Source organism: Artemia sp. Qi Xiang Cuo, chromosome 3 (assembly GCF_049724085.1).
Source record: "Artemia sp. Qi Xiang Cuo chromosome 3, ASM4972408v1, whole genome shotgun sequence".
In the NCBI taxonomy this organism is placed as follows: Eukaryota; Metazoa; Arthropoda; class Branchiopoda; order Anostraca; family Artemiidae; genus Artemia; species Artemia sp. Qi Xiang Cuo.
Window position 1 is genome coordinate 44,330,445 of NC_142796.1, and position 26,641 is coordinate 44,357,085.

General features: G+C 34.9%; 1 protein-coding gene across 2 annotated transcripts in view; it reads right to left on the reverse strand.

The window, feature by feature from the left end:
- Vha44 (V-type proton ATPase subunit Vha44) overlaps positions 1 to 26,641 on the reverse strand; it is a 67,268-nt gene that overhangs the window by 22,540 nt on the left and 18,087 nt on the right. For both annotated transcript variants that reach the window (XM_089086934.1, XM_089086935.1), the window contains exons 4-6: positions 16,308 to 16,494; positions 12,896 to 12,994; positions 7,424 to 7,585 (exon numbers count right to left, since the gene is read on the reverse strand). In XM_089086934.1, coding sequence (XP_088943060.1) covers positions 7,424 to 7,585; positions 12,896 to 12,994; positions 16,308 to 16,494 — 448 coding nt within the window. The remainder of the gene's footprint in view (positions 1 to 7,423; positions 7,586 to 12,895; positions 12,995 to 16,307; positions 16,495 to 26,641) is intronic.

The window sequence follows — 26,641 nt, forward strand, 5'->3', positions numbered from 1 at the left end:
GACACGGCCATATAAACAAAAATTCCCTCGAGCCAGAAGAAACAGAATCATCTATTTTATGCAAGCTTTCATAGTCAAAAATAAATTCCAACTAAACAACACATGAGAATTGCTTTGTGTGTACAGTATGCGGTTTTAACCAACCTAAGGTTTTTAATTTTATATTTACTTTTTTCGTCATAAATGATTGTTTTAGGCTCGAAAACCCTACCTACCCTCCATGCATACGCGTTTGAATCGAGTTATTACACAAACTTCTGACCAGCCCAGGGCTCATATTCAGGGCTCAAAATTTTAAGTTCTACATTCTGTCCTTTCTCTCTTACTGTCGCCTTCAATATATAGATTAAGCCGAAAAATGAGTCCTTATATCATTCGCTTTTAAGAAATAAAAAAGGAAATCCCATTAAAGCCTTAATTTTCTAGCCATTTCGTCATTCACATTAAAGACAATTCCCGAAATTTGTGTCAGTCGTAAAGCCAATGGTACTCTTAAAAGAGGAACTAGATAGTATAAAACGTCTTCAAAATTTCAAAATAAAAAGAAAAAAGGATGGAACGGCTAGGTCGAGGTAGATCAAAAGATGTCGAGTCACTAAACAGAAACGTTACAGAATATAAAAACAACCGGACCCCCCTCCCCCGAAATGTTTGTCTGACTCGTAAAACGTAACGTTTAAAAAATAAAATTGTAAATCCCCCCCCCAAACACAACCTTAGGTACGGCCCTGGGATAGGGCAAATAATTACATTCTAGACAAAGGTAGAAGTCCTTTAGACTGTGGCTGAAATAGATTTTACAGCAGCATAAAATACAAGACGGCAATTCAGACAATGGTATGACTTCCAAGGAATTAGTCTAAAATGGACGCTAAATTGTTTATTAAATATACATAAATTGGACCAATTGGACCCAGTTCTAAAGCCGTATGATAACAATCAGGGTTTTTGACAAGTAAGGTTTAGGGTAAAACTCCGAGACTTAGGACAGATTAGTATCTAAAGGTTCCTTTTCCAAGCATTTGTACAACCAAGAATTTTTTTTTTTAATCATTCTCTTAAAAATATTTTTGAATTTTTCATTTTATCCTTTCACTTTTCAATGTCACTTTTCCAAAATAAAACAGTCAAATTAATAGAAGAAATAAGTCGTTCCTTCACTCATTCCTCGCAAGTAACCTAAGACAATCTTTTTGTGGCCTTTATTAAATATTATTCATTAAATTTGTGCTGGCCAGAAAATCAACGGCCCTCTTAAAGAGGAAGCAGAGGATGTAAAACTTCTGTTAAGCATCAGCATAGAAAGATGAAAAGATAAAATGGGGGTAGACTCAAATGTCTTAAGTCCCAAAGCATGACTGCTACAGAATACAAATAAAAACTTGCGTTTTTGAGGCCCTAATTCGATGACTAGGGTTTTCGACAAGGACGTTTGAGTGTAAATTTTCAAGACAAAGGACAGATTAATCTTGTTTATAAAACAATTCGTTTTCCAACCATTTCTACAACCAAGATTTTTTTTTTTTTTTTTTTTAATCGTTTCCTTGGGGAATGTTTTCAATTTTAGAATGTCTTTTTTACGGTCGCCTTCCCTACATATAAGTCAGATCAAGCCAAAAAAATCTTTCCTTCACTTATTTCTCAGAAATAACTAAAGCAAATCTTTTTAGGGTCTTTATTAGAAACCATGTCCTAAATTTGTGTTGGTCATAAACTTAACGGGCCTCTTAAAGAAGAAGTAGAGAATGTAAAACTTCTTTCAAGTTTCATCATACAGATATAAAGAGATGGAAAGGATTAGACCAAAATGCGTCAAGTCACAAAGCATAAATTTTACAGAATATAAACAAAACTTGAGTTCAGTGGCCTTATTATAATTACCAGTGTTTTCGAGAATGAACGCAAAGTTTAAAATTTGAAGGCATAATACACTTATCTTAGTATTATCACATTGAGGTAACGAACTGTAAGTAAGGAGCGACCCGACTCAATAGTAACCGAGGCTCTAAAAAACGGGATTTTGATACCAATAGATACATCAAAAGAATCAGATTTTAATACTGATTTCAAATATACAAGTTTCATCAAGTTTAGTTCTACCCACTAAAAGTTACGCGCCTGAGAAATTTGGCTAATTTTCGAAAAAAGAGGAAAAGACCCCCTAAAAGCTATAGAACCTTAATGAAAATCACACCATCATATTCAGCATATCCGAGAGCTCTACTGTAGAGGTTTCAAGCTCCTATCTGCAAAAATGTGGAATTTTTTATTTTTTGCCAGAATAAATTTTATGGTTGCGTGTTTATTTTTTTTTTTTTGTTTTTTTTTTTCCAGGGGTGATCGTATCGACCCAGTGATCCTAGAATATTGTGGGAGGGCTCATTCGAACAGAAGTTAAACGTTCTAGTGCCCTTTTTGAGGAACAAAAAAAATGGAGGGCAACTAGGCCCCCTCCTACGCTCATTTTTTCCCAACGTCACCCGATCAAAATTTTGAGATAGCCATTTTGTTCAGCATGGTCGAAAATATAATAAATATGTCTTTTAGGATGACTTAATCCCCCAAAGCTTTCCAGGGGGGGGGCTGAAAGTTATAAACTTTACCCAATGTTTACATATAGTATTGGTTATTGGGAAGTATATAGACGTTTTCAAGGGAATTTTTTTTCTGTTAGTGGGGGGGGGGGTATATGGGAGGATCTTTCAATGGAGGAATGTTTTCATGGGGGAAGGGACATTGCTATAAGGGGGGCACCGGATTTCCCCGCATTATTAAAAAAAACGATCAGAAATTAAATAAAAAAAAAACAAGTTTTTCAACTGAAAGTAAGGAGCAACACCAAAACTTAAAACGAACAGAAATTATTAAGTATATGATTGGGTTCCCCACCTAGTCAATACCTCGCTCTTTAAGCCAGAGATTTCTTAGTACTTTCATAAGAGCTATATATTCTAATTAACGGCCTTTGTGATTAAGGGGTTATTTTAAAGAATTGGAACAAAATTCGAAGTTTAGCTTAAAGAGCGAGGTATTGACTAGGAGGCGAACCCTCTAATATACGTATTAAGAATATGTGGATACAGAAGTTCGTTACGTAAGTTATTTCGTAAGTTACGCATATTTATTACTAATAAAAACGTTCGTAAATAAAATTAAACAACTTTCGAGAAAACATTCAACCAAATAAAAGTACAATTAATATGCAAATTTTGTTTTAATTATTCATATACGGTGAGCCAAAATCAAAACCTGCATTAATTCAAAATGTTCATAAAAAATGTTAAATAAAAAAAACAAGTTTTTTTTAACTGAAAGTAAGGAGCAACATTAAAACTTAAAACGAACAGAAATTATTCTGTAAATGAAAGGGGTTGTCCCCTCCTCAATGCCTCGCTCTTTATGTTAAAGCTTGACTCTTTCTGACAACGCTGGTTTTTAAAACAATAAAAAACTTTAGCGCAAAGAGCGATGTGTTGAGGAGGGGACAACCCCTATCATTTATGGAATAATTTCTGTTCGTTTTAAGTTTTAATGTTGCTCCTTACTTTCAGTTAAAAAAACTTTTTTTTTTTTTATTTAATTTCCCAAGCATTTGTGTAACCAAGCAAGCGATGTATTCAAAATCTTTCCCCTTGAGAATATTATAAATTTTGCATTCTGTCCTTTCTCTTCTTACTGTCACTTTCGAAATTACAATAGTCAGATTAAGCCAAAAAATGGGTCCTTCCTTCATTTGTCTCTCAGAAATAACCAAAGCAAATCCTTTTAGGACTTTTATTTTCCCGCAATTTCATAATTCACACTAGAGACAACTCCCCAAAGTTGTGTCGGTCATAAAAACGATGGTGCTCATAAAGAAGGAGTAAATAATGTAAACCTTCTTTAAAGTTTTAACAGAGTAAAATTGCTAACAGAAAATACATGGAGCGGGTATTGTGCCCCCCCCCCCTAGATAGTGTTAAGAAGGCAGACCACAAGTAATTCAAAATAGATTAAAATTGTTTTATTCTATAATAGATATAAATTGATTTTTTCTATAATATTTAACTTATTATATTTCGCTAAACGTATATTTTATTATTGTTACAACTGGTTTCTACGACGTATTTTGTTCCCTAGCCATTTTTGACCAGCCTGCATGTTTCGTGATTGTTTCGTTTATTGTTGTCTTTTTTTTCTCAATATTACTGATTTAAAGGTTATGTAAGAGTTATAATTTTTATGTAATGGTTATAATTTTAATATATAATTTGAACGGTTATAATAATATATAAGGGTTATAATCTTTGACATCTAGTGTCAGCAAATTTCATGCCTTCTCATAAGCGGCATTATCATGGGCGTACGTAGCTGCTTCTCTAGGGGAGGGGGGGGGGGACAGTCGATTCTTTGATGAAGGACGGGGGATGAAGTTATATTGGCTGTTCACAAAGCCTTAAATTGATCAATCTTCTTGGATTAGAACTAAATCTTTCCAAGACATTATTTATAATTGCTTCTTGTTTGACTTTTATTCTGTCATTCCAGCAGTTCATTTCCAGCTTTTTCAACAATCTACCTTTTATCAACTGCTTTTTAGTCATCTACCTTTTTTCGACTGCTTTTTCAGCCAGATCTAGTGTAAATTTGAAGTTCTCGGGGTAGGGGGGGGGGGCAGATGCGCCCCTTTTCCCCCTTACGTACGCCCATGGGCATTATCATAATAGTCGTAATTTTATTTGTAATAAATAAATTGTACACCGAAAGAAAAAGGGCGGAATACACCTGTCGATCAAAAAGAGTAGTCACAAAAAAATAAATGTTACAAATCCTGTGGCAATATGACAATGGCTAGGATTTTCGACAATGAAGGCTTTTGGGTAAATTTTCAAGGCATGGGACAGATTCTTCGGCATCAAAAGATACATCCTCCAAATGTTTCTGCAAACTTACTAGACATACTTAAACTATTATTCTGAGTTTCTTAGTATGCTTGAACGTACGTATCATACGGTTGACACTAGTTATATTTATTGATCCGGCATAAACTGTTCCATTTGGAATTTCTAAGGAATAATGGAGCAATGCCTTTAAGTATGGTTCTAAGTATTGCTTGTTTTTCTCCAACAGGTTTTATGCCTCTTTTTCTTAGTTACAGAAATGACTGAAAAAATTAAACTTGGATACTAAAGTCATCGTTCCAAGGGTTTAGAAAACTTGCACTTAACCTTGATTTAGTTAAACTTTAGCGTAAAGAGTAATGTTCAAGGGGGGAAGTTACCTTCATATTTAGAATATTTGATGTGAATTCTCCTCACAAAAAACATTTTTGCAAGTTTCAATATTTTTCACCACCTTCCCTCATTGCATTACCTCAATATTACCTTCCCTGGTTTAATTAAACTTAAACATAATGAGTGAGAATCAGGGGGCGGTATCTAATATCATATGCAGGATATTTTAGGGAGACTGCCCCCCAAATATGTAGTATTTTCAAATTTCGGTGTTACTTACTAGAACCTAATTCTAGTCATTATCATAGAATCCTGCTTAGTTTTAAAAGATCCCAAGCCAAACTTGCCTACCATAATAAAACGAAGAAAGAAATTTTGCAAAAAAAAAAAAAAAATTAGTCTATGGCCAATTGGAAGAAAAGGGGAAAAAAATATCACCCGAAAATTTTACCTCTATAAAAAAGGCGTGCGCAGCGTGAAAAACAAAGAATTTAAACAAAACTACACAAAAAGGTGGAAAATTAAAAATGAAAAAAGGATTAAAAAGAAATATATCAAACCAAATATGTAAAATTGCTTGCCCATAGCACAAACAAGGGAAGTAGAAAATAGATTAAAAGGGCCACTCCTCTGAACAACAACACAGAAGCAACTGACAATAAAATATTAAAGTGAATAAAAATTAGCTAAATTCTTTTGTTGGGAAATAATCCCTCTAATGCTACTATTCCTTTTGGTTTTATATTTAGTTTAACAATTGGGGATTTTTCAAGACTGTGTGAAAAATCTTTGTCAACAGGTTCATTTTTTAAGGTAATATAATGGAGTTTTTTTTATTCAATTAATAAAATTGTATCTAATTTTATAAATTCAATAATTTTTATTTTAAAAACTATATTAATATTTAATTTTTTTTTTTTTAAGATAACGAGGAAAATTCTCAAACAGTGCAATTTATGACATGTAATTTTTCCAGGAGATTCAGGAGGGAAAATGCGGTACATGTCCGTTTAAAATATTTCGCCCTCCAAACGATTTATCACATCTATATTCATTGCAGCATTATCTTAAAAAATAATAATATAAGCATAATCAATACTTAAATTCCCTGTATCTCTGTTAATTGACAAGTCTGCAAAAATATGCTTTTTTTCATTTCTATGAGTTCTTTTCGCAAAGTTTCTTTCTTTGTTTTGCTCAGTTATCCACTCGCTCGTTTCTTAGCGGCCCAGTGGCTCGTGGCTTGATTTTTAATAGATCACTGAAGTTATTTTAATCTTCAATGTAGAGGAAATTCCTTTGATTCGTATACGGACTTGACGCGAATTCGTATACGAATCAAATGAGTCACTCTAAAACGGGGTTGATTAAATCGACCTAGTTCATTCAATTTCACGGGGCAGGGACAAGAACAGAAATCTTAAAACCATTTCAAAATGTGTATTTATCTGGTAGACTGGCTAGAACAATACTTCTGGCTAAGGCAGCCAAAAACGACAGATCTATTCACTGCCATATTTTATGCCCACATAGAATATCGCACTTCTGAAAAAGATGGATTGACTGAGCTAAATGACGATATGGATCTGGTTTCACCATAAGATACTTGACCCGAGAGGTAGAGCCATGGCTACAGATTAAATAAAACTAGAAGAATCACAAGAATTAGAAATGCAAGTGAATGACGTATAGTGGCATTTATCGGGGAGACAGGCTAGAACAACACTTTGATTAACGCCACCAAAAACGACAGATCTACTCACTGTCACCTTTTATGCCATATTAACCACATTTTAGATTAAGTGATTATAATTTGCAACGAGCAAAATTGAACACGCACTAGAGGCATACATTTCTGAAATGGATGGATTCACTGAACTAAATGACGAGATGGGTCAGATTTCCCCATAAGACCCAACACTCGAGAGACTGAGCTTTGGCTGCATAATCAAACGAAATCAGAAGAATCACAAGAATCAGAAATGTAAGTGATAAAAAAAAGTGACATAGGTCGTAGCTAATTTAAGAGCTGCTGACATGTACATAATTATATTTCTTCATTTTCTAATTTAACCAATGCAGAATAAAACCTTGCAGGGAAAGAGAGAGGAAGAGCTAGAGAGAGAGGGAGAGAGAAAGGGGGGGAGGGGGGTCCTTGCCGTTTTAAGCATAGAAACCATAGCCAACAACTTTGCCAAGAATGTCCGTACCTATTTTCCCTTGCTTTACTTCGAAATTCATCGACCACTTTATGAAACAAGGTGATGGTGACTAGGGCATGGTCCGAATCTTCAAATACCAACTGACTTGACCTTGGAGCAATCATTTGAGTTAAACGCTCGTACTTGGCCCACCATTCTGGCAGATAAGTTCTACAGAAAAAAAGAAAATATTTTTAGACTCGAATGGAGTTATTTTGCTGTTGGTTTTTTATTTTTTATTTAATTTCAAAAACCCTGTGCGTTTTCTCCATGTGTACATGTGGTTCCAAAAAATAAATTTTAAGTTTTCTTTTATTTGGACTTCATATATTTCTTTTTATAACCCAGTCACAAAGTATAAAGTTGCAGAATATAAAAGAAAAGCGTCGGTCCCGTGGCTGTATCATAATGACTAGGGTGTTCCATAAGCAAAGTTTCATGAAAATTGTCAACGACACAAGAGTGATGACTTAGCATAAATTTTTTTATAGACCAATTACAAAATCAAAGACTGTGGAGAAAGATGGAGAGAGAATAGAAGAAAACACATAAAATAAATAAAAGAAAATAAAAAAAATGCAAAAAAAAACAAATGAAGGATTTTGCAGTACCTTAACAATCATTAGATATATAAATCAAATTTCATCTGATTTATCTTTTTTTTTAAGAACCTTTTCTTATCGGAGAAGCTTATCATGTTAATTGCTTGCTCTTAAAGATCCACGTGAAGCTTTTTCTCTGCATAAATCGCTGGGAATGACCCGATTCTGAAATATAAGCTATTGAAATCACCATTATTTCTAAGAAAATTAAGAAAATTTCTCTTCATTTCTTGGAGAAACCCATAAAAGATATTAGTAAATAAACCGAGAAAACGCAGAAAGTGATTTTATTATGGTTTTTTAGGTTCCTTCTAAACATTCATGAAGATGTAAGGTAAACCTTATTCAGTTCTAGGCTTCCTTATAAGGTCCAATACACTAAGAACTTTTAAAGGAATCACTATTTCGAATGAAGTTGACACCAAACCCTGAAACAGCCTCAAATTTCTTGGTTATCATTTCAGGGGGAGCACCCTAGTATCATACAACTATCTTTTTTGTTTTCCCATAGAAAAGTAAAAAAAAAATTAAAAAAAAAAAAAAAAATTACCTATCTAGATTTTTAAAAACAACTCTCCCCTCCCTACATAATAACTCAAAAACGCTCGGGGATTGATACAACCGGGCAGGATCATATTTTCGTCAGTGTCATCACGTTGACAATAAATAAATAACATTAAACTAACTAGTTGAAATAGACAACACTTTAGTTCATAAGAAAATTAGAACATTAACGGTATGTGGACTCTCAAACACGACTACACCTTCAAAGGCAAGCTAAACCTTCTAAGGTTGTTTGGTGCCATATGTTTTTAGCCATTTTTGGCTGGTTTTTCACCAACAATTAGGTTTTTTTCAAGATTTGACACTACAAAAACTTCATAACTTCATATAGAAATTTTTTTCAACAAAAATTTAATTCCTGATTTTTTAAGACGTGTATAATTGCGCAAGTTTCCACTTAACAATACAAACGATCAAATTCCATTTTCTCTCTCCTTGATCCTTTAAAATTGTATACAGCGGAAAACTTCACATATTTGTCACGCAAACAGCCCATCGGGTGATCTTTTTGGGCCCCCTTCCACTCATCGTGAAAGGGCCTTTGTCCCTCGGACACTCAGTAACATAGGGTTGTATCTCAGGGTCAGGCGCTGCAACTCGACAAGCACTATTAGCCTAATACCGGGATGGTGGATTCCCCACAACGAATTTTAACAAGAATCTAAAGAAATTTTTTGAAAATTTTTTAAATGTGGAAACCCAAAATATTCGAGCCATCCAGAGGATAAGATGCAACTTTAACAGATTCAATGTAGGAATAGCAATAGATTCTGCTTCTTTTTCAATTGGTAGACGTATCCAGGCACAGCTTACCGATTATTTTATCTCTTCTGATTCTGATTATGAAAAATTCTTCTATACTGGCCGTGTTAAGGGCTGGGTGCAAGACTGTTATTTCACACACATTAAACTTCCAATAAGGGGGGAATAGTAATAGAGTATAGAATATGGGATGTGAAAAATCCTTCGGATAGGGTTGGGGTTCTTTAGGCTCTGAAAATTCCTTTAGAATCTTATAGACATGGACAAGACCTTGAATTTTTCATAAGGGGGCGGGTATGAGATTAGTTAAAACTAGACTTTTAAGATACATACTTCCTGATAATTCGACTTTAAAATCAAACAGGACATGTACATACAGAGTATATTCTGCGATCTGTAACCTACCAATTAAAAACCTTCTCAAATCTGAGGTATTGTTTTAATATGTTGTTCGGGCATAGCAGAAACGAACCACAATCTATATTCCACCACCCAACATAATATCCATGATACCTACCTACCTGACCTGCACAAAGTGAAAAATCAGAGGTTGATAAGTTCTGATATTTAAAACGGTCTTTTAAATTTTGTATGATAAATTAAAAGATCTATGTTTATACGACAAAGTTAGACCGATAATAAGTAGTATTTGGCCACTAGAACAGCTTTATTCTGTAAATCCATATACTTCACCTAATTTGTCATGTTTCTACATAAACTTTGGATAAACATACCACCATTTTCTTTTGTAAGACTAAGTAGAGTTGGGCACATGTACAGGGGCTTTTTGGAGTCATACCCCAACCCGCAATCCAAATTTCAGCAATTTTTCATACTTAATTATTTTACATTTAATTCGCCAATCGTTGCATTTTTACTTGTGTCAACACCTGTCTAGATCATCTGCCTAACGCTTTGGGTTATTGAATTAATAATATGGGTCAAGTCCTTAATAAAGCGTGAGGGTTATCTACCTAGGGTTATTTAATATTCCTACAATTTTTTTCACCCATTAAACGTCAGACTTGCTATGGGCAAATAATTTCCGGGACATTAATCTTGAATTCAATTTCAAGACTACCAAATTATCACATGAAAATATTCTACAATGATAAATAGCATAAGAAATGGTTTCCAACTTTCACTTTTGAAAAACCACTGTCATAAAGTAAAATTTAGATGAGATAACCAAGAGAAACTTGATGAATTATAAAGAGGAAGAAAAAAGAAACAATGCACAAAGAAGTTCAAAGCAGAATTCGAGTGATAAGAAAATTTAAGAAATAAAGATTGCAAGAACTATCACATGACCATGCTCAAAATTGTCATTGAGGGGGGATAGGGGGGGTACCTACATAAAAGGTCATTTCTAGCTGTTCTAAAACCTACCATCGGTAGGACTCAAACCAATTCCTTCGAAAACACTAGTCCATAATAAACAAATAAAACAACTACAGTATAGTGAATTTTCTTCTTTTTTTCTGCTTCAGAGACCCTTGGTTGAAGTCATGGTAATCTTTACTTACTCCTCTACTACTTCAGAGGTGCAGAGCTTCTTACGAGAACAGTTGAAGGACAGAGGAGATGATAACGTATCTTCTTCCTTCTCCTTCTTGTTGAAAACACAATTATACATGAAAGTATAAAATCATGCGAAATCTTGAAAGATGACAGTCTTTTGGGAAAAAAAAATTTTCGCATCTTTTCGCGCCGAAAATTCTACAGGGGTTTGCTCCTACAAAAATTTCTCTCCGTGCTTTTGGGTTCTTCAGGGTCTGGGTAGTTATTATAAGATCTTGTTTCAAATAAGCCTTTCCCATAAATTTGTTTGAAATTTTTTAAAACAAATTTTTCTTATGACAAAAAAACTTAAAATCAACCATAAGTTTTGATAATTTGTTCATTTAAGTTAGATGCATAATATATATCGGCCGTGCTTTACCTATATGTGGCTTCTGAACAACGAATATGTGTGTATAATAGAATGCCTGTATAAGTAACAAAACGTAAAACCCAGAACGTTCTGGAATGAAGAGGAGTACGTTATTAGTATATTTATATTTAAATTATCTTCGTTCTGTTTTGTTTCAAAATTCTTTTAGTTCCATGTTCTTTTTCTGTTCGTTTTTCCCCTATTTAAATCCAAGATGTTTTTACTTTTTTGTTGTTTTATACATTACTTTTTCCCGTTTGCGTTGAAGATGATTTGTGAAATAACTGGAGAAATGTTTACGATTTAGTTTTGGGAATTCACCAATACACAAATCAGACAGACGTAAATTATGGGATCAGACAATGAAGATGGCGCTACCTGGATTCAACAGATTCTATATTTTTGGGGAAAGATATAGCGTGAACTTCCGTCTATTATTCTGAACGTTAATAAATTTATTCGAAAAATTGAGAGAAATATTGATCCGAATAGCTTATGTATTGACAGCACGAGAAGGCAAATTCCTTCAGTAAAAATTGTTTTCCAGAAAATAATAACAGAAGCAAACCCAAACAAGCCTTCAACACCCCTCACTTTTAAACCCTCACTCTCAAAACCCCAAACAAGGCTAAAGGCTAATAAGCACTCGGCGTCTAACTGAAAATTATTTTACGATTTCAGATATTAGTTCATCAATGCCAATGTCATTAGTATTATATAAAAAGGGAAACTCAAAGTAAATGAACAAATTTCAATGGTTAAGGCCAGGTACCCCCCCCCCCCCCTAAGAAAATAGCCGTACCTGGGACGTGTACTTTACGTGTCAACATCAAGATTGCCCATTATGGTTCTTAAAAACAACCAGATGGCATAAGGCTACACTTGGACGGACATACGATCAAGACACGCATACTGTCGACACGAGCGTAATCCCAGAGAAGGAACTCATCTCCACTGCTGATCACCTAAAAGATGATTGGAGGCTCTTCACCGATCCCCCAAGTGCCCTTGGAGGTATAGGATGGGCTAGGGTCTAAGGCAAGGCAAATTTCTAAACTCTGTTTCTTAGTAGTTTTTCCTTTGTTTCTGAGCTTTGTAGAGGTTGATCAGTCGGGCTTTTTTTGTCTCAGTGAAGAAAAGTATAACTACAAAATTTCTGAAACCACGCTGGCATGACATAAATACGTCCTGAGATCACACAGGTTACACATGACACTCGTCAAAAGACGAAAATAACAAGAATACATATTTGCTTTGACGTTCGTTGGTTGTTTTTTTTTACAAGTTACTTACTTGAAAAATTCAACTCTCTGACTCAATTTTCTTTATTTTCTCATTGCTATACTTCATATTATTCTAAACTTTTCCCAAGAATGTCACCTTCATAAGAAATAAATTTCCGCTGAAGTGTCTAATCATGTTGATTCTTAATAGAATCTGGTAGATATTGTGTCTTTAGTTGCGGTAGACACTGGTGGAGGTAGATACAATATGAATGCCTTTTTTTACAAGGAAATGAAAAGTTTAAATAATGAAACTACATTATAATTAATTAAAACATTTACTTAAAATTAAAGAAAAATTAAAATCAAAAGTAAATTTTTCATAGAAGATACTTACTTAGGAATAACGACAAGCAGCGTTGTCAAATACTCTGAATTCAAAACAAAGTGCTCTTTCCGCACTAAGTCTGCTAGATTTCGGGTCAGCAAGCTACCACTAGAAATTAATAAAATAAAAAAATTATAAAACGACCAATAGTTGACATAATGGAAAAAAGTCTAATTAGGGAAATACCAATTCGATTTTAGCCCCAAGCCACTGAACGCCTGTGCTTTTTATTTGTTTTTACCCAACAACTCCTGACCACAACAAGCCCCTCGCAATCATTGATCGCAAACGGGAAGCCCGCTTTCACAGCGACACGATAGCATATAAGAAACTAAACAAAGAGTGTAACACCATGCTAAACCAAGACACTCTGATATTTATATAGAAGGGTGTGGCAAGAATGTTGAGACTCAAGCAATTCGCCTAACTTTGTTCCAATGTCTGGGCGAATGGGAATCTAGATACAGTGATATTAGCAAGGGCAACAAATGCGGAAGCTGTTTTATCGAAACAATATTTCCACAAATCTCAGATAAGACCCCTAAAGAAGGTACGAATCTCCTCTGTCAAGGTAATTAGAGCTATGCTGATTTCTCTAGAGACGTTCAGACGAAATACCTCCATTAAATGGAATATATTAGATGGTTCGACAGGAAACAGAGCTTGTAGATTCTCCAGTCCTTTAAAGTACCTGAGTAACTAGAGTCTCGCTCACTGTGTTCGTAAGGTTATATACTTCGCCTACTGGCTCAAACAGCCGCCCGGCCCATGTAAGATTTTAATCTAACTGCAAACGGCTGGAAACGCCACAAAGGAATACCACGCACAAGATGGGCGAATGCTATAAACGGCCGACTTATGAAGCATCGGCCCCAAATAAAGCTCCTACGCTCGCCCACGACAGATCGATTTGGAGACAATAATTGAAGTTGACGTCAGGTTCCCTCTACACTGACAACGCTGCTGGACAAGAGATTGAAGGTAGAGTAAATAACCTCTCTTAGACATAGTAAAAGTAAATCTAGTTTTCACTAAAACTTATCAGGAAAAAAAATACAACAGGCAAGTGACAGCGTACGAACACGATATTGACCACGGGCCTTCTATTAAAACGTAAAGGAACGTCTACCTATAGACATTTACTGCTTAATCGGCACTAAAATAGAACCCAGATAGGAATAGTTAGGTAGCTTTAGCAGATCCTATTACATTTATATTCGCTAAAACAGAAAATAAAAAGACAAATTAATTTAAATTTTAAAGTCTTGAGTTGAAGCTATCTACAATCAGTGAGAGACAAGGACCAAGAATTTCTAGTTTCAGTCCAAGGTCTTTCTTTTGATATAGCGGGGACTTTTATCACAACAACTACTAATGACAAATCAAAAGAACACCAAGCCACTTGGGGTCAACACAGCTGCGCAAGATCTCCCGCCCAATCTGTTTAGAGCTTCACACTTAAGTCTAACCCAGGAAGCTTCTGTTTACTCTGGACCCTTTTTTATGACCTGTTCCTGCCCCACTCGACGACGCCCAATGATGGATTTCCAAAAAGCATAATTTTGGAAAATTGGCGTCTTTCATCCATAAGATATGCCCTAACCATCTTGACCTTTCTTTCTAAGAAAATGGGACCAAACCATATTTTTCTTGTAGCTTATTGTTTGATAGTAGCTGTGTATAATCCTTAAATATTAAATTTTAAGTATTATATTAATAAACCATTAGATGACTATTATAAAGTTTACATCTCACGTCTTTCGCGGAACCTCTAAGGACGTTTTACAGAATACGAGGGTTCCCGGGAGCCCCGGTTGAAAAAACCTGATTATGGTGGTGCCGGTTACTTGCATCATTTACTGCTCTTTCAAGGGCATGGCTCGTCAAAAGCTAATTGAAGAAGAAATGAGGCGTGTTTGTCTCAAATTCGTCCAGACATAAGCCATTGCTCTACAGTTCTCCCCCTTTTGCGTAAGAATGTTATAAATCTACGATTAATTTGACCTCGGCATTGATGCAGTGCTCAATACCTGTACTAATTTCCTACTTTTCACTAAAACACTCGCTTAATTTGAAAGTAGATTATCGTAAAGTCAAAGAGAAAAAGGGTTTACTACCCGAAGATATTATCAACAAATTTCGAAATTTAGTATCCCGGGGAAACTTAGGATAGAACTATACAAGTAAGCAGGGACTTATTTCAGAGGAAGGGGAAGTTCGATAAACAAGAAATATAGGTAGTCATACGAAGAGTACATTATAGCAAGCATCATAATATCTCAGCGTTTCGGGGGAAGGATGGCCCAAATTTCGTGGAAGAGGGAAGGGAGGGGCGTTAAAAGACGGAAAAATATATCTTCATGACGCCAGCCCTTTATCGCCTTCTATGAATAGATATGACTTTTGGCACAGTTCTTCTATTATTTTGAACCTTTTGACCCCTTAATAGAAGGAGCCCGCCATGGTGTAGCATTTTTTGCTAACGTGGTTTGTGAACTATGACCCAAAAAAGAAGTTCCTTAATTGTTCTATATGCAAGTATAATATATTTTTCTTTTTTTAGAAAACTAATTTTACCTTCAATTTCTTTCAACCATTTAATAAATTTTCGCAATTCTGAAAACTTTAGGAAAATAATTATCATATACTAAAAGGGAAATTCAAAAGATATTACTAATTACAAAAAATATAAAAAAGAAATATACGGGAGTATTACTTAAAGAACATGAAATGTGTTTTTAAAAAATTGACCTTCAGATTATCTTTTTTAATTTAACAAAAATAGGCTTTAACTTTGCTTTCCAGCAAGAAATGTAATGAATTTAGGTATACCCAAGGATGCTCAAAATTATAAACAATTCTCTGAAAAGGAAATAAAAAGCAGAAAAGAGGATATCAAGTTTTATCTTCTCCAAATTTCAAATATTTCGATTTAAATTATTATTGCCAGTTGATTTTGCACCATTTAAAAAAAAATCGACGAAAAAATAGAAATAAAGTCAAAACGACCCTCGGATTATCATTTCTGCTTTTATTAAAAAATGCACCATTCTTTTATTTTCCCGGAAATAAAAATGAATTCAACTGAAGGATACTCCAAATCATGAAAAATTCTCTTTAAGAGGAATCAAAACTACGAAATGAGTATATACGAGTACTGTTTTCTCCAAATTCAAAAGACTTCACTTTAAATTAATGTAGTCAGCTAATTTTGTTTTTAAAGTAAAAAGAAAAAAAGTTCCAACAAAAAAAAAGTGAAAACAAGTCAAAAGGACCTTTGGATTATCCTTTCTACTTTCATTAAAAAATGAACCGTTCATTCTTTTTTCCGGAACTGAATCCAATGTCTTTAGCTCAAGGATACTCGAAATCACGAACAAGCCACTCGAGAGGAAATAAAAAGAAGAAAAGATGATATTACGTTTTCTTTTTCTCCAAATTCTGAAGATTTCCTTTTAAATTATTATAGGCAGCTGACTTCGTTTTCAATTCGGCGTCAATTAGATTTACTTGTTTGCCAATGATCTCCGATATGGTTCGGAGAGATTGTTTGGTCGGATATTTAGCTGCATCCCAATGAAAATTTGTTAAATACGCATCCAATGCACCTAAAAGCAAGAAAAGTAAATTAAAAAGTGAGACATAGTGAGACAGAAAGAGAGAAGAGAGTGGAGAAAGAGGGAGGGAGGGATGAAGAGAAAAAGAGAGAAGGGTAAAGATGGTATTGGTATCAATTCTATTCATCCAAGTAATATAGGTGTTTGCAGTGACTAACTAAACGACAAATATTGCCCTAACGTGACACGGATTGCATAAGCATGAAGTGGTTCTGTTTTCAACAGTTCATTATTACAGAGCGACTTGAACTTCGATCCTCCCTCCAGAGGCAGTGCATTTACATTACCATATTCCACTAGAATGCCACATGTTGCTTAAGCATGAGGTGGTTACCTTTAAGTGGCATTGCTTAAGCAATTACGCTACCTTGACATGTATTGCTGATGCATGAAGCGGTTATGTTTACGTGGTACTGCTAAAGCATTTGCGCTACCATGCTTCGCAACCGTTCCATATACTGCTCAAGCATAAAGAGGTATTGCTTAAGCATTTACGCTACCGTGCACACATTGCTTAAGCGCTTGGTAGTTATGTTTAAATGATACTGCTTAAGCATTTGCGCTACCACATTTCACTACCGCTTAACATATTGCTTAAGCCTAAAGTGATTATGCGTAAATGGTGTTGCAGTAGCATTTATGCTACTGCACCAGGTATTGCTTAGGAATGAAGTGGTTATGCCTAAGTGGTATTACTTAAGCATTTACACTACCATATTACGCTGCCGTGCCACCTGTTAATTAAGCATTAAATGTTTGCGCTGAAGTGACATTACTTAAGCATTTACGCAACTGTGCCACATATCTCGAAATGAAATTAAATCAGTACAGAAAACAATGAATAGTTACACTACAGTTTCTCAACTCATGCTTAAGCAAGACAGGATTTCTACTCTTTCCAATGTTAAGAGCAAAAAACGAAAGAAAGGGAGTACGTAAATTGATGAAATAATCAGATGTGTTTATCCCAAATAGATACAGGCATATAAACCAATTGCTCAATAGCATTCACCTCATCGTTGGCATTAAAGTTGCGGAACTGGATCTAGAACACTGCATGTGCGATTGTGGTGAATTGGAGGGCTTGAGTAAGATAGTTTTGTAATTGCCGTAAGAAGGATTGATGATAAGAATCTAGAACAAGCGTCAATTGGGCACTGGAAATGCGGAAAGATACCTCCCTGTAGCGTTTTTTTTTTTTCGCAAATGGAGGGTCGGCAAGATGAAGGAAGATTATTTTGAAAAAGAGAAGCGTGTGTAAATGGGGCTGAAATTCTTATTTTGTTATGTGCTATTATTTTTTTTATTTTTTTTTTATCATGGCCTATGCGGACTTTGTGTTAAATACATTATATCCTACTATCACTTTGTGAAAGCTTAGGATATTATACATGCCACCCGCAGGCTACCATTTTATCGGCACTATCTTATCGATGTTTTTAATCGTGGCGATGTGCCTTTATTATTTTCAGCTTTTTAGGGTTGCTGAGGTTGGTTCAAGGTTGTTAATGTTGGTTCACCGAGGAGATTTACATTAGAGCAATTAAAAGTAGTATGGCGATGGTTTTATATAGAAATTGTAAATTTGCACAATCTTCAGTGTCTGTATAATTTAAATATCTGTAATTGGTACATCATTATTTGGCAAAATACTACAACTGCTATTTTTAATCGTGTATAATCCTTTTTCCTTGGTGTGCCATACAATTTCTAAGAATCCTTAGATGAGCCACATAAATAAAATGAAAGATTGTCACTGGCACAGAAAAATTCACAAACTTGACAATCATCAATCCAAAGAGCCCAATCTTGTTCCGGAGAAAAAATCATCGAAAGCCCAATCAGAACAGTCAAATGTGAATCTCAATAATCACTGGAACAGCATTTCCTTTCTGTTTTCATGTTAGCCTTTTTTCGGCGGAAAAAAGCCTTTTTTAATTCCAGATGCTCTATTGACAACCCTTTCATAAATAAGCGGTGCGAAATACGTGGCTCAATCCCTTTTTCTAGGGATATAATGAAAGGAAAGTCAAGATCACGTTTAGTGGATTACAAATTGCCCGAAATCGTACTTTTTGGCAATCCAACTGGGGCCTGACGGAAAGCAGGACGACCTCGAGTAGGATTGGAGGAGCTAATAAGAGAGGACTTATAGAAAGTAATAGCTCCATGAGAGGAGCCTCTTGAACTTTAGGTTAAACACTTTTGTACATGAACAGTTGTATTTAGTTTTCGATTTGTGGTTTCCTGCAAGCATCTCAAAAACTCGATCAGGTTTTTTTATGTCTTTGGTGTATAAAAACCTGAACTGACCATATTTCTGTTCAGTGGCACCACACAGATTAGTTCAAGTCGCCTTCTCCTCACTACGATCCCATCCCATCACTACACTTTTATATCTGATTCATGTGTCAAAAGACAAAGTTTAAAAACACAAAATACAACAAATTAAATTTCTAACTAAGCATACTAATTGAGAATGGTTCAACTAGAAGTTTATCGGAGGCCCTAAAGAGCAAATATTTAAATAAAATCTGTAGGTTTTCTAATAAATCGTGACCAAAGCAGCGTCTCCAACTGATACGTCAATGACAACTACGCATAAATTGCTCACATACACGATTTTTTTGGGGGAGAGGGTGCAAGATTAATCTATATGCCAAAAAATTTGTGAACTGTATGAAAATTATGGAAAAAAAAATACGAAATCACAGGATTTCGAGAAGAACAGGGGTTACCCACCACATGCGTGTCTGCGTCTTCCTTAGATAAACAAATGGATTGACTACAAAAAAATTTGTCGTGGGGAACCAAACTTCCAGAGGGCCATTCATAAATTCAAGAATAATGGCTAATACTAATTTTTCTTTAAATTCAAGAAGAATGGCTAATACTAATTTTTCTTTAAAAGAAAGGCTAATTTTCTTTTCATTATTTGCATTAAAGTGGAAAAATTTATTAGGGGCATCTTGAAATGCCTGATAATAGAGACAAAATGGGAGGAATTTTCCCAATTAATAAGCAATGAGCGCTACTCTCGTCTTGGGCTAACAGGAACTGAAAACCCAACTTTGTACAATATTGCAACGATTCACCGACGCTGCACAAATAACCTGGCACGCGGCTTAATATAAGGTCATTTATTTATATTAATTCGTACGTAGAAATAAAACAGTTCTACTGGGGTGAGCAGGGGCTGAAAACAGCCACAAGTGTAAAGAAACCATAGTGTGTGATGCAGAGGTCCGCGACGTACTTTTCCTTCAGTAGTTATCCTGTTTTGTGAGACACTCTTTTTGCTAAGTAAGTCGATGAAAATGAAGAAATACAGTAATCTTTGTTAGTGTTGAAATACAAAGAAAGTGGATGCTAAGGCCGCTTATTGGGTGGGGGATTCCTCCTCTCAATTACTGACATTTCTCACGAAATGAAACGAGTTGTCAAAATTAATCAGGTAGGAGGGGTATGCTTGTCTAGGTCAAAAATGAACTGATGACAACCACATGGGTAAAAGAAACTTTAGGGTTTGATTTCTAATACGATGCAACCGCCAAGAGATTGATTCAACGATTCAAACTTAAGTTTCAAACATTGCTTCAAATGGGTTGTCAAAAACATTTCTGTTGCAATACATGTTTTGTCCTGGGAGACCGTATTTCGCTAAATAAGTTGATGAAATTGAAGAAATAAGGCCTGAATATAAAGGGTTTTTTAAAACTTCAACTTTAAGAAACACTTTTAACATTTTCTCTTTCCAACACAAAATATTTATTCTAGTGAGACAAATTTTGGGGCTAAATAAATTGATAGAATTGAAGATATGAGACAAGAATTTAGCATTTAAACTTTTAGGCTTGTAAGACATTCTTTTCAACCCTTTTGGCTTTTTCTGCCCTCGGAATTTTCGTTCTCTTGAGAAACTTTTTCGCTAAATAAGTTGATGAAACTGAAGAAATATTACCAAAATTTAGAGGGCTATTTGAAGCTTGGATTTTATGAGACACTTTTAACATCTTTTTAATTTTTTAAACACTCCAAATATTTACTCTCAAGAGACACTTATTTTTAGCTAAATAAACTAATAGAACTGAGTGATGTGTTTAATAGATTTAGTGTTTGATGTTTTAGTTTTGTGTGAATTTTTTTTTTTTTTTACTTTTTTCGTTTTTTGGCACAATCAAAATATACGGTCTTGATAAGAACTTTTTTTGGTAAACAAATTAATGAAATTGAAATAATATGAGCTGAATTTAGAGGGTTGTTTAAAGCTTTGATTTTATGCAATACTTTTTACTTTTTTTACTCAATATTTACTCTCATGAGACACTTCCCTGGGCTAAATAACCTGATAGAATTGAAGCAATAAGACCTGAATTTAGTATTTGGAAGTTCTGGTTTTTGAGAAACTTTTTATTTAGTCTTTTTTGGACACTTAAATATACAGTATTGAGAGATACTTTTTATTTGTAAATAGGTAGATAAATTTAAGAACAAGATCTGAATTTAGAAGGGAGCTAAAAATTGAATGAAGGGAGCTCGTTTGAAATTTTAGGGAGCTAAAAGGTAAAACAACCACTTTTGCCACTAAATCCCGCAAATCTATCTGACTTCTGAACGGTTCAACGGTAATATATTTAAAATACATTGAAATATTTAAAAATAGAATAAATTAAAATATAGCGAAATTAGAGAATTTAAAAATTGAATACTTAAAATAGAATAAAATTAGAATTTAAAAATATAATAAATATAATATTATTTAAAAACAGAAATAAATGTGATTGAAACATCAGCTTCCATGCTGATCTTCCTTTCAATTTGTCACAAAATCAATATCTTGAAAATCGCTTCAACATGGTTCCATTAGCACGTGCAGCAATTTCAAAATTGGCTGACATATCTTTTTCTGTTTGAGCAAATACTTTATCTTTAGCATCCAACATTTCTTTGACAAGAAGAGGACTTACTGTCAATTTAAGATGAAAAAGGGGATAATAAAAAATACTGCAAAGATTTAATAATAAAAAAAAAGTTATTCCCAGCAAAAGATGCTTGCACCAGAAAGGACTGATAAAACATCCCAGAAATAAAGAACAAAAAAAGAATACTGCACAAAAGGGAAAATAAGATGAAAGAAAAAAATAGAAGCACCTAAAAATTGATGAAAAGAAAAAATAAAATAGAATTAAAGTTTACTGCATTATTTCTAAAATGTGAAACGGAAGTACCATAGGTAAACTGATGTCAACTTGAAGCACATATGCCACAAAAGAAACATCAGTGCCCAAGGATATATCCAGGATATTTTCGAGGGGGGGGGGGTTACAAGAAAAACTTTAAAAACACATCAAAAATTTGTTTCTATGTATTTCTGTTACCTTTTTATGAGCCAGACGAAATTTCGGGTAGGGGGGGGATGAGTTCAAACCCGGTAGCCTTCTAGGTCTGACCTTGGCGGTGCCGAATTGGTACTGCTAGGCTTAGCCCGGGCCAGCTACATATGAGCAGAAGCGACGCAGTCTGTAGATCTTGAAGGTAGGAGGCACCCCTAGGCACTTACTACAGGCTATTTTGAGGATTAATACCATTTTGCTGCTAAAAAGTAGAACTACACTCCTTATCATATGGTGCAGTTTTATCTTTAGACAATTCTTTTGTTGTAAGGGCTAATCTACCACCGGTAAAAGCCCAATAGCCCAGCTTAACCGCCCAAAATATCACTCTACAGTCACACTATAATGTGACTATAGAAAATTTCACTATAGTAAAGTATAGTGTGTAAAATTCAAACTATAGTAAAGGCCATATGGCTCCAATGTTTTATTATTATTTTTTTCCCCCAGAGGAACTTCATATGGAAGGGGTTGTCGTATAAAACTCAAAGGGGGCTCATTCGATTGAAAATCAAGAGTTCTAGTGCCCTTTTTAAGGGTCAAAAGTGATTGGAAGGCAACTAACACCCCTTCCACGCCCACCATTTTCCCAAGCACATCCAATTAAAAATTTTGAGATAGCCATTTTGTTCTACGTAGTTGATTTCCAGATAAACCTTATGTTTTTAAGGAGGACACTCCCCACACAGCCCTCAGGGCAAGGGTTGTAGGTTATGCCCTGGTGGCATATATGGTTTTTATAGAAAGTTTTGTCATTGAAACTTCAAAAAGGGCTCGTTTGATTGGAAATTCAAAGGACTAGTGTCCTTTTTAATAATCGACAGTGATTGGAGGGCAACTAACCCCCCCTCTCACGCCCATCTTTTCCCCAAACACATCCAATCAAAATTTTGAGATAGCCATTTTGTTCAACGTAGTTGAAAATTCTGGAAATTAGGTCCCCCTCACAACCCTCAGGGTAAGGGTTGTAAGTTACGCCCTGGGGACATATAAGGTTTTTATAGAAAGTGTCGTCTTAAGAAACTTCAAAAAGGGTTCATTAGATTGGAAATTGAAAGGGCTAGTGCCCTTTTCAATAGTCAAAAGTGATTGAAGGGCAAATAATCCCCCTCTCAGGCCCACCATTTCCCAAACACATCCAATCAAAATTTTGAGATAGCCATTATGTTCTACGTAGTTGATTTCCAGATAAAAATTATGTTTTTAAGGAGGAAACTCTCCCACAGCCCTCAGGGCAAGGGTTGTAAGTAATGCTCTGGTGGCACATAAGGCTTTTATAGAAAACTTTGTCCTAGAAACTTCAAAAAGGGCTCATTCGATTGGAAGTTCAAAGGGCTAGTGACCTTTTTAATAGTCGAAAGTGATTGGAGGGCAACTAACCCCCCTATCACGCCCACCTTTTCCCGAACATATCCAATCAAAATTTTGAGACAGCCATATTGTTCAACTTACTTTAAAAATCTGATAATTAAGTTTTTGAAGGTGATAACCCCCTCACAACCCCCAGTGCGAGAGTTGCAATTTATACCCTGGGGGCATATAAGGTTTTTTTTTAGAAAGTGTTGTCTAAGAAACTTCAAAAAGGGCTCATTAGATTGGAAATTGAAAGGGCTAATGCCCTTTTTAATAGTCAAAAGTGATTGGAGGGCAAATAACCCACCTCTATGCCCTGGGGGCATATATGGTTCTTATAGAAGGAAAGCTCGTATAAACTTTAGAGAGGGCTCGTTTGATTGGAAACTGAAAGTCCTAGTTCACTTTTTAACCGTCAAATGATATCGAAGGGTAACCAGCCCCCCCCCCACGCACTTTTTTCCCAAATGCATCCGATAGAATTTTTAGATAGCTGTGTTTTTCTTAAATAGTTCAAAGATCATATAATAAAAACTCCGGTGTCAACAACCCCCCCCCCCGGGCCCGGGGGCAGGCGTTGTAAGTTCTGCCCTGGGGGAATGTATGGTTCTTATAGAAGGGATGCTTGTAAAACTTCAGAGAGGCCTCATTCGATTGGAAATTGAAAGTTCTAGTTCAGTTTTTGAGAGTCAAAAGAGATTGGAGGGCAACTAGTCCACCCCCCCCCCCCGCCTCTTTTCCCCAAATGCATCCGATAAAAACTTTGAGATAGCCATTAAGTTAAAAACTTAATATTTGATGTATAATGATATTAATTGCTGAAAGCTCATCAGTTCAAAATTTTACTATAATTTTATTGTTTATTTTCAATATTAAGCACAAAAGAAAATACTTGTAATAAAATTGGTTTTCAATAAAGCGCCAATGACGCAGTAGGTTTCAGACTTTTACAAGGAGAGAAGAAAACGATACCCAAACTCTTGTTTGTAGTGATTTTTGTTTGTTTCAAACTTGATTTGCATATTCAATTTAAGTTTCACTTGTTTAAAGATTTATTTATTTGTTTACATTAATATCCATTTCATGTTCGTTTGCATTGATCGTTTATTTAATTTTTGTTCGTTTTATGCTTCATTTATACTTCAATAGCAAAATATTTTGTTTCTTTTTAAGCTTGATTTTCATATTCAATCCAAGCATTACTCGCTTTAAGCGAGTTTATTTATTCATTTATATTAATACTTGTTGTATGTTTTTTCTATGATTGTTTATTTAATTTCTGTTCGTTTTGGGTTTCATTTATTCTTTAATAGTAATTTCTGGTCGTTTTGAACTTGAATTGTAACAGGTATATGTATATAAAGAGCTTAAGTTTAAAATTGGCTTCGCTTTTCTTTGAAAAACTTATTTTTCGGAAAGTTTTTTTTGTCTTTTTTTTTATTTTTAATTTACGTTTTGGAAGAAAGATTATGATGTCATTTCTCAATTTATTATTTAAAAGCTCGTAATATCTCTGTTGGGAGGTGTTCCTTGATTTCTTTATTCAGGAAACAATGGATTTATTAAACCTGTCTTTTCTCAGGACCAGAAGGTTACGTTCAAATGATTGGTGACATCGCAAACCTTTCTATGAGAAAAAGGAGAAAGGTTCTCAGGGACCAGAACCACTTCGAAATTCAGCTTCAAGAATGATTTTCCAATTTTCTACATTAATATACCATAAGTTTATACCTAAAACGATGGAGAATTCATAAATTCAGATTTTAAGAAACGAGGATCTTTTCTTTTTCAAGAGAGCTATCCATCCTTACATCCAAGAGTTTCACCTTAAAGAAATAAAAAATAAAAACCTAAATCAAAAGAATAAAAATTGGCCTAAAACAAGAATAATAAAATCTGTTTCAGAACGACAGTACTCGGATTACAATGAAAATTTAGAAACCAGTTTATCTTTTTATCTCTTCATTTTATTTGAGTCGGTAATACTTAAATAATTCCTGCTAGAATAAAAAGTTCTTGATGTTCAGTTGCTATTTTTGGGGTTTGGCTGTTCTAGGACTATTTTGTTATATGCTGTTTCTGAAAGATATTAGGTAGCTCTTAAATATGAAAGCTTCTTCTAGTCAGTCACTATTTTTAGTGTGTGACTGCTCTTTGATCGTTCGGTTACATGCTACATTCAGCCAGACTTCGGAAAGCTCTGAAGTCACAAACCAGATATGGAGTCTAAAACCAGAGACCTGTAAGCATTTTCCGCTCAGTCGCTATTTTCGGTGTGTAGCTACTCTTGAGATGGTTCCGTTATATATTACGTTCCTGCTAAATATTTAAAGGCTCTGAAGCCTGAAACCAGATTTAGAATCAGAAATCTAGAAGTTTCTTCTGATCAGCCGCTATTTGCAGCTCTGTGATCGGTCAGTTATATGTTACGTATCTGTCAGATGCCTCAAAACTCTAAAATCTGAAAGTCTGGTGTTTTTGGTAATATCCCTGTTAGGTCAGGCGCTCGCCAAGGTGGAGTTTCATTCCTGTATTTATTCAAGATGTGCATTAATCATTTTTTTTACTAATATCGAATCTACCTGCTTTCTAGGCTACGCCAACATTTCATATGTTACTTACGCAGATCATCTCTTGTTGATTATCAGAATGAGATCGGGTCTGGTCCACTCGGTTGATCTTGTTTCTTGTCTTTTTTCTAATATTGGATTAGTTCTGAACATTGATAAATGCGAGTACCTAGCATTTGATGTAAAATCATCATCTACAGTTTTTGCACTGCCATGTGGATCTTCTTCAATCCGATGTGCTAATGTTGGCTTGGAATCCACATTTGCAATACGCTGTCAGGGCTCCGTGCAAAAGCTTCAAATAGGCTAAGGCAAAATCGTCGCTAATGCTGGTAATTACTCACGTCGAGCGCTCACCCGTCTTTACAGTACCTTCTGTGATCACTCCGTTTTATTTATGTTTGGTATGTATCCCCTGCTCCAGAAGAAGCCATTAACTTCAATTCGAGCGATGTACTTTCGGTACCTGAAGTACCTACTTTATTTGCCTCGATTTTACGGTAATCATACTATTGTTAGTAAATACGTTATTACGGATATTTCAGTTTCATTCGAAAGATTAAATACTATTTTAGCTCATAATGCTGTATTTTCGCTGGGCCATTTCCACCCGCTAATCAAATTGCTTTGCCGTTAGAGGTTGTGCATTACATTTATGTATATTGAAGTTTCTTTTTCTTAGTACTCCGCTTGTGTTTTGTCGTTTTGAAATGGGTTAAAGATAAATTATTTATTATTAAAACTCCTTCCGCTTAGTCTCTGTTTTTGGTGCGGCGCTGCTCTGTAACGTTTCGAAAATTCGATTGTTTCTACCATATATCC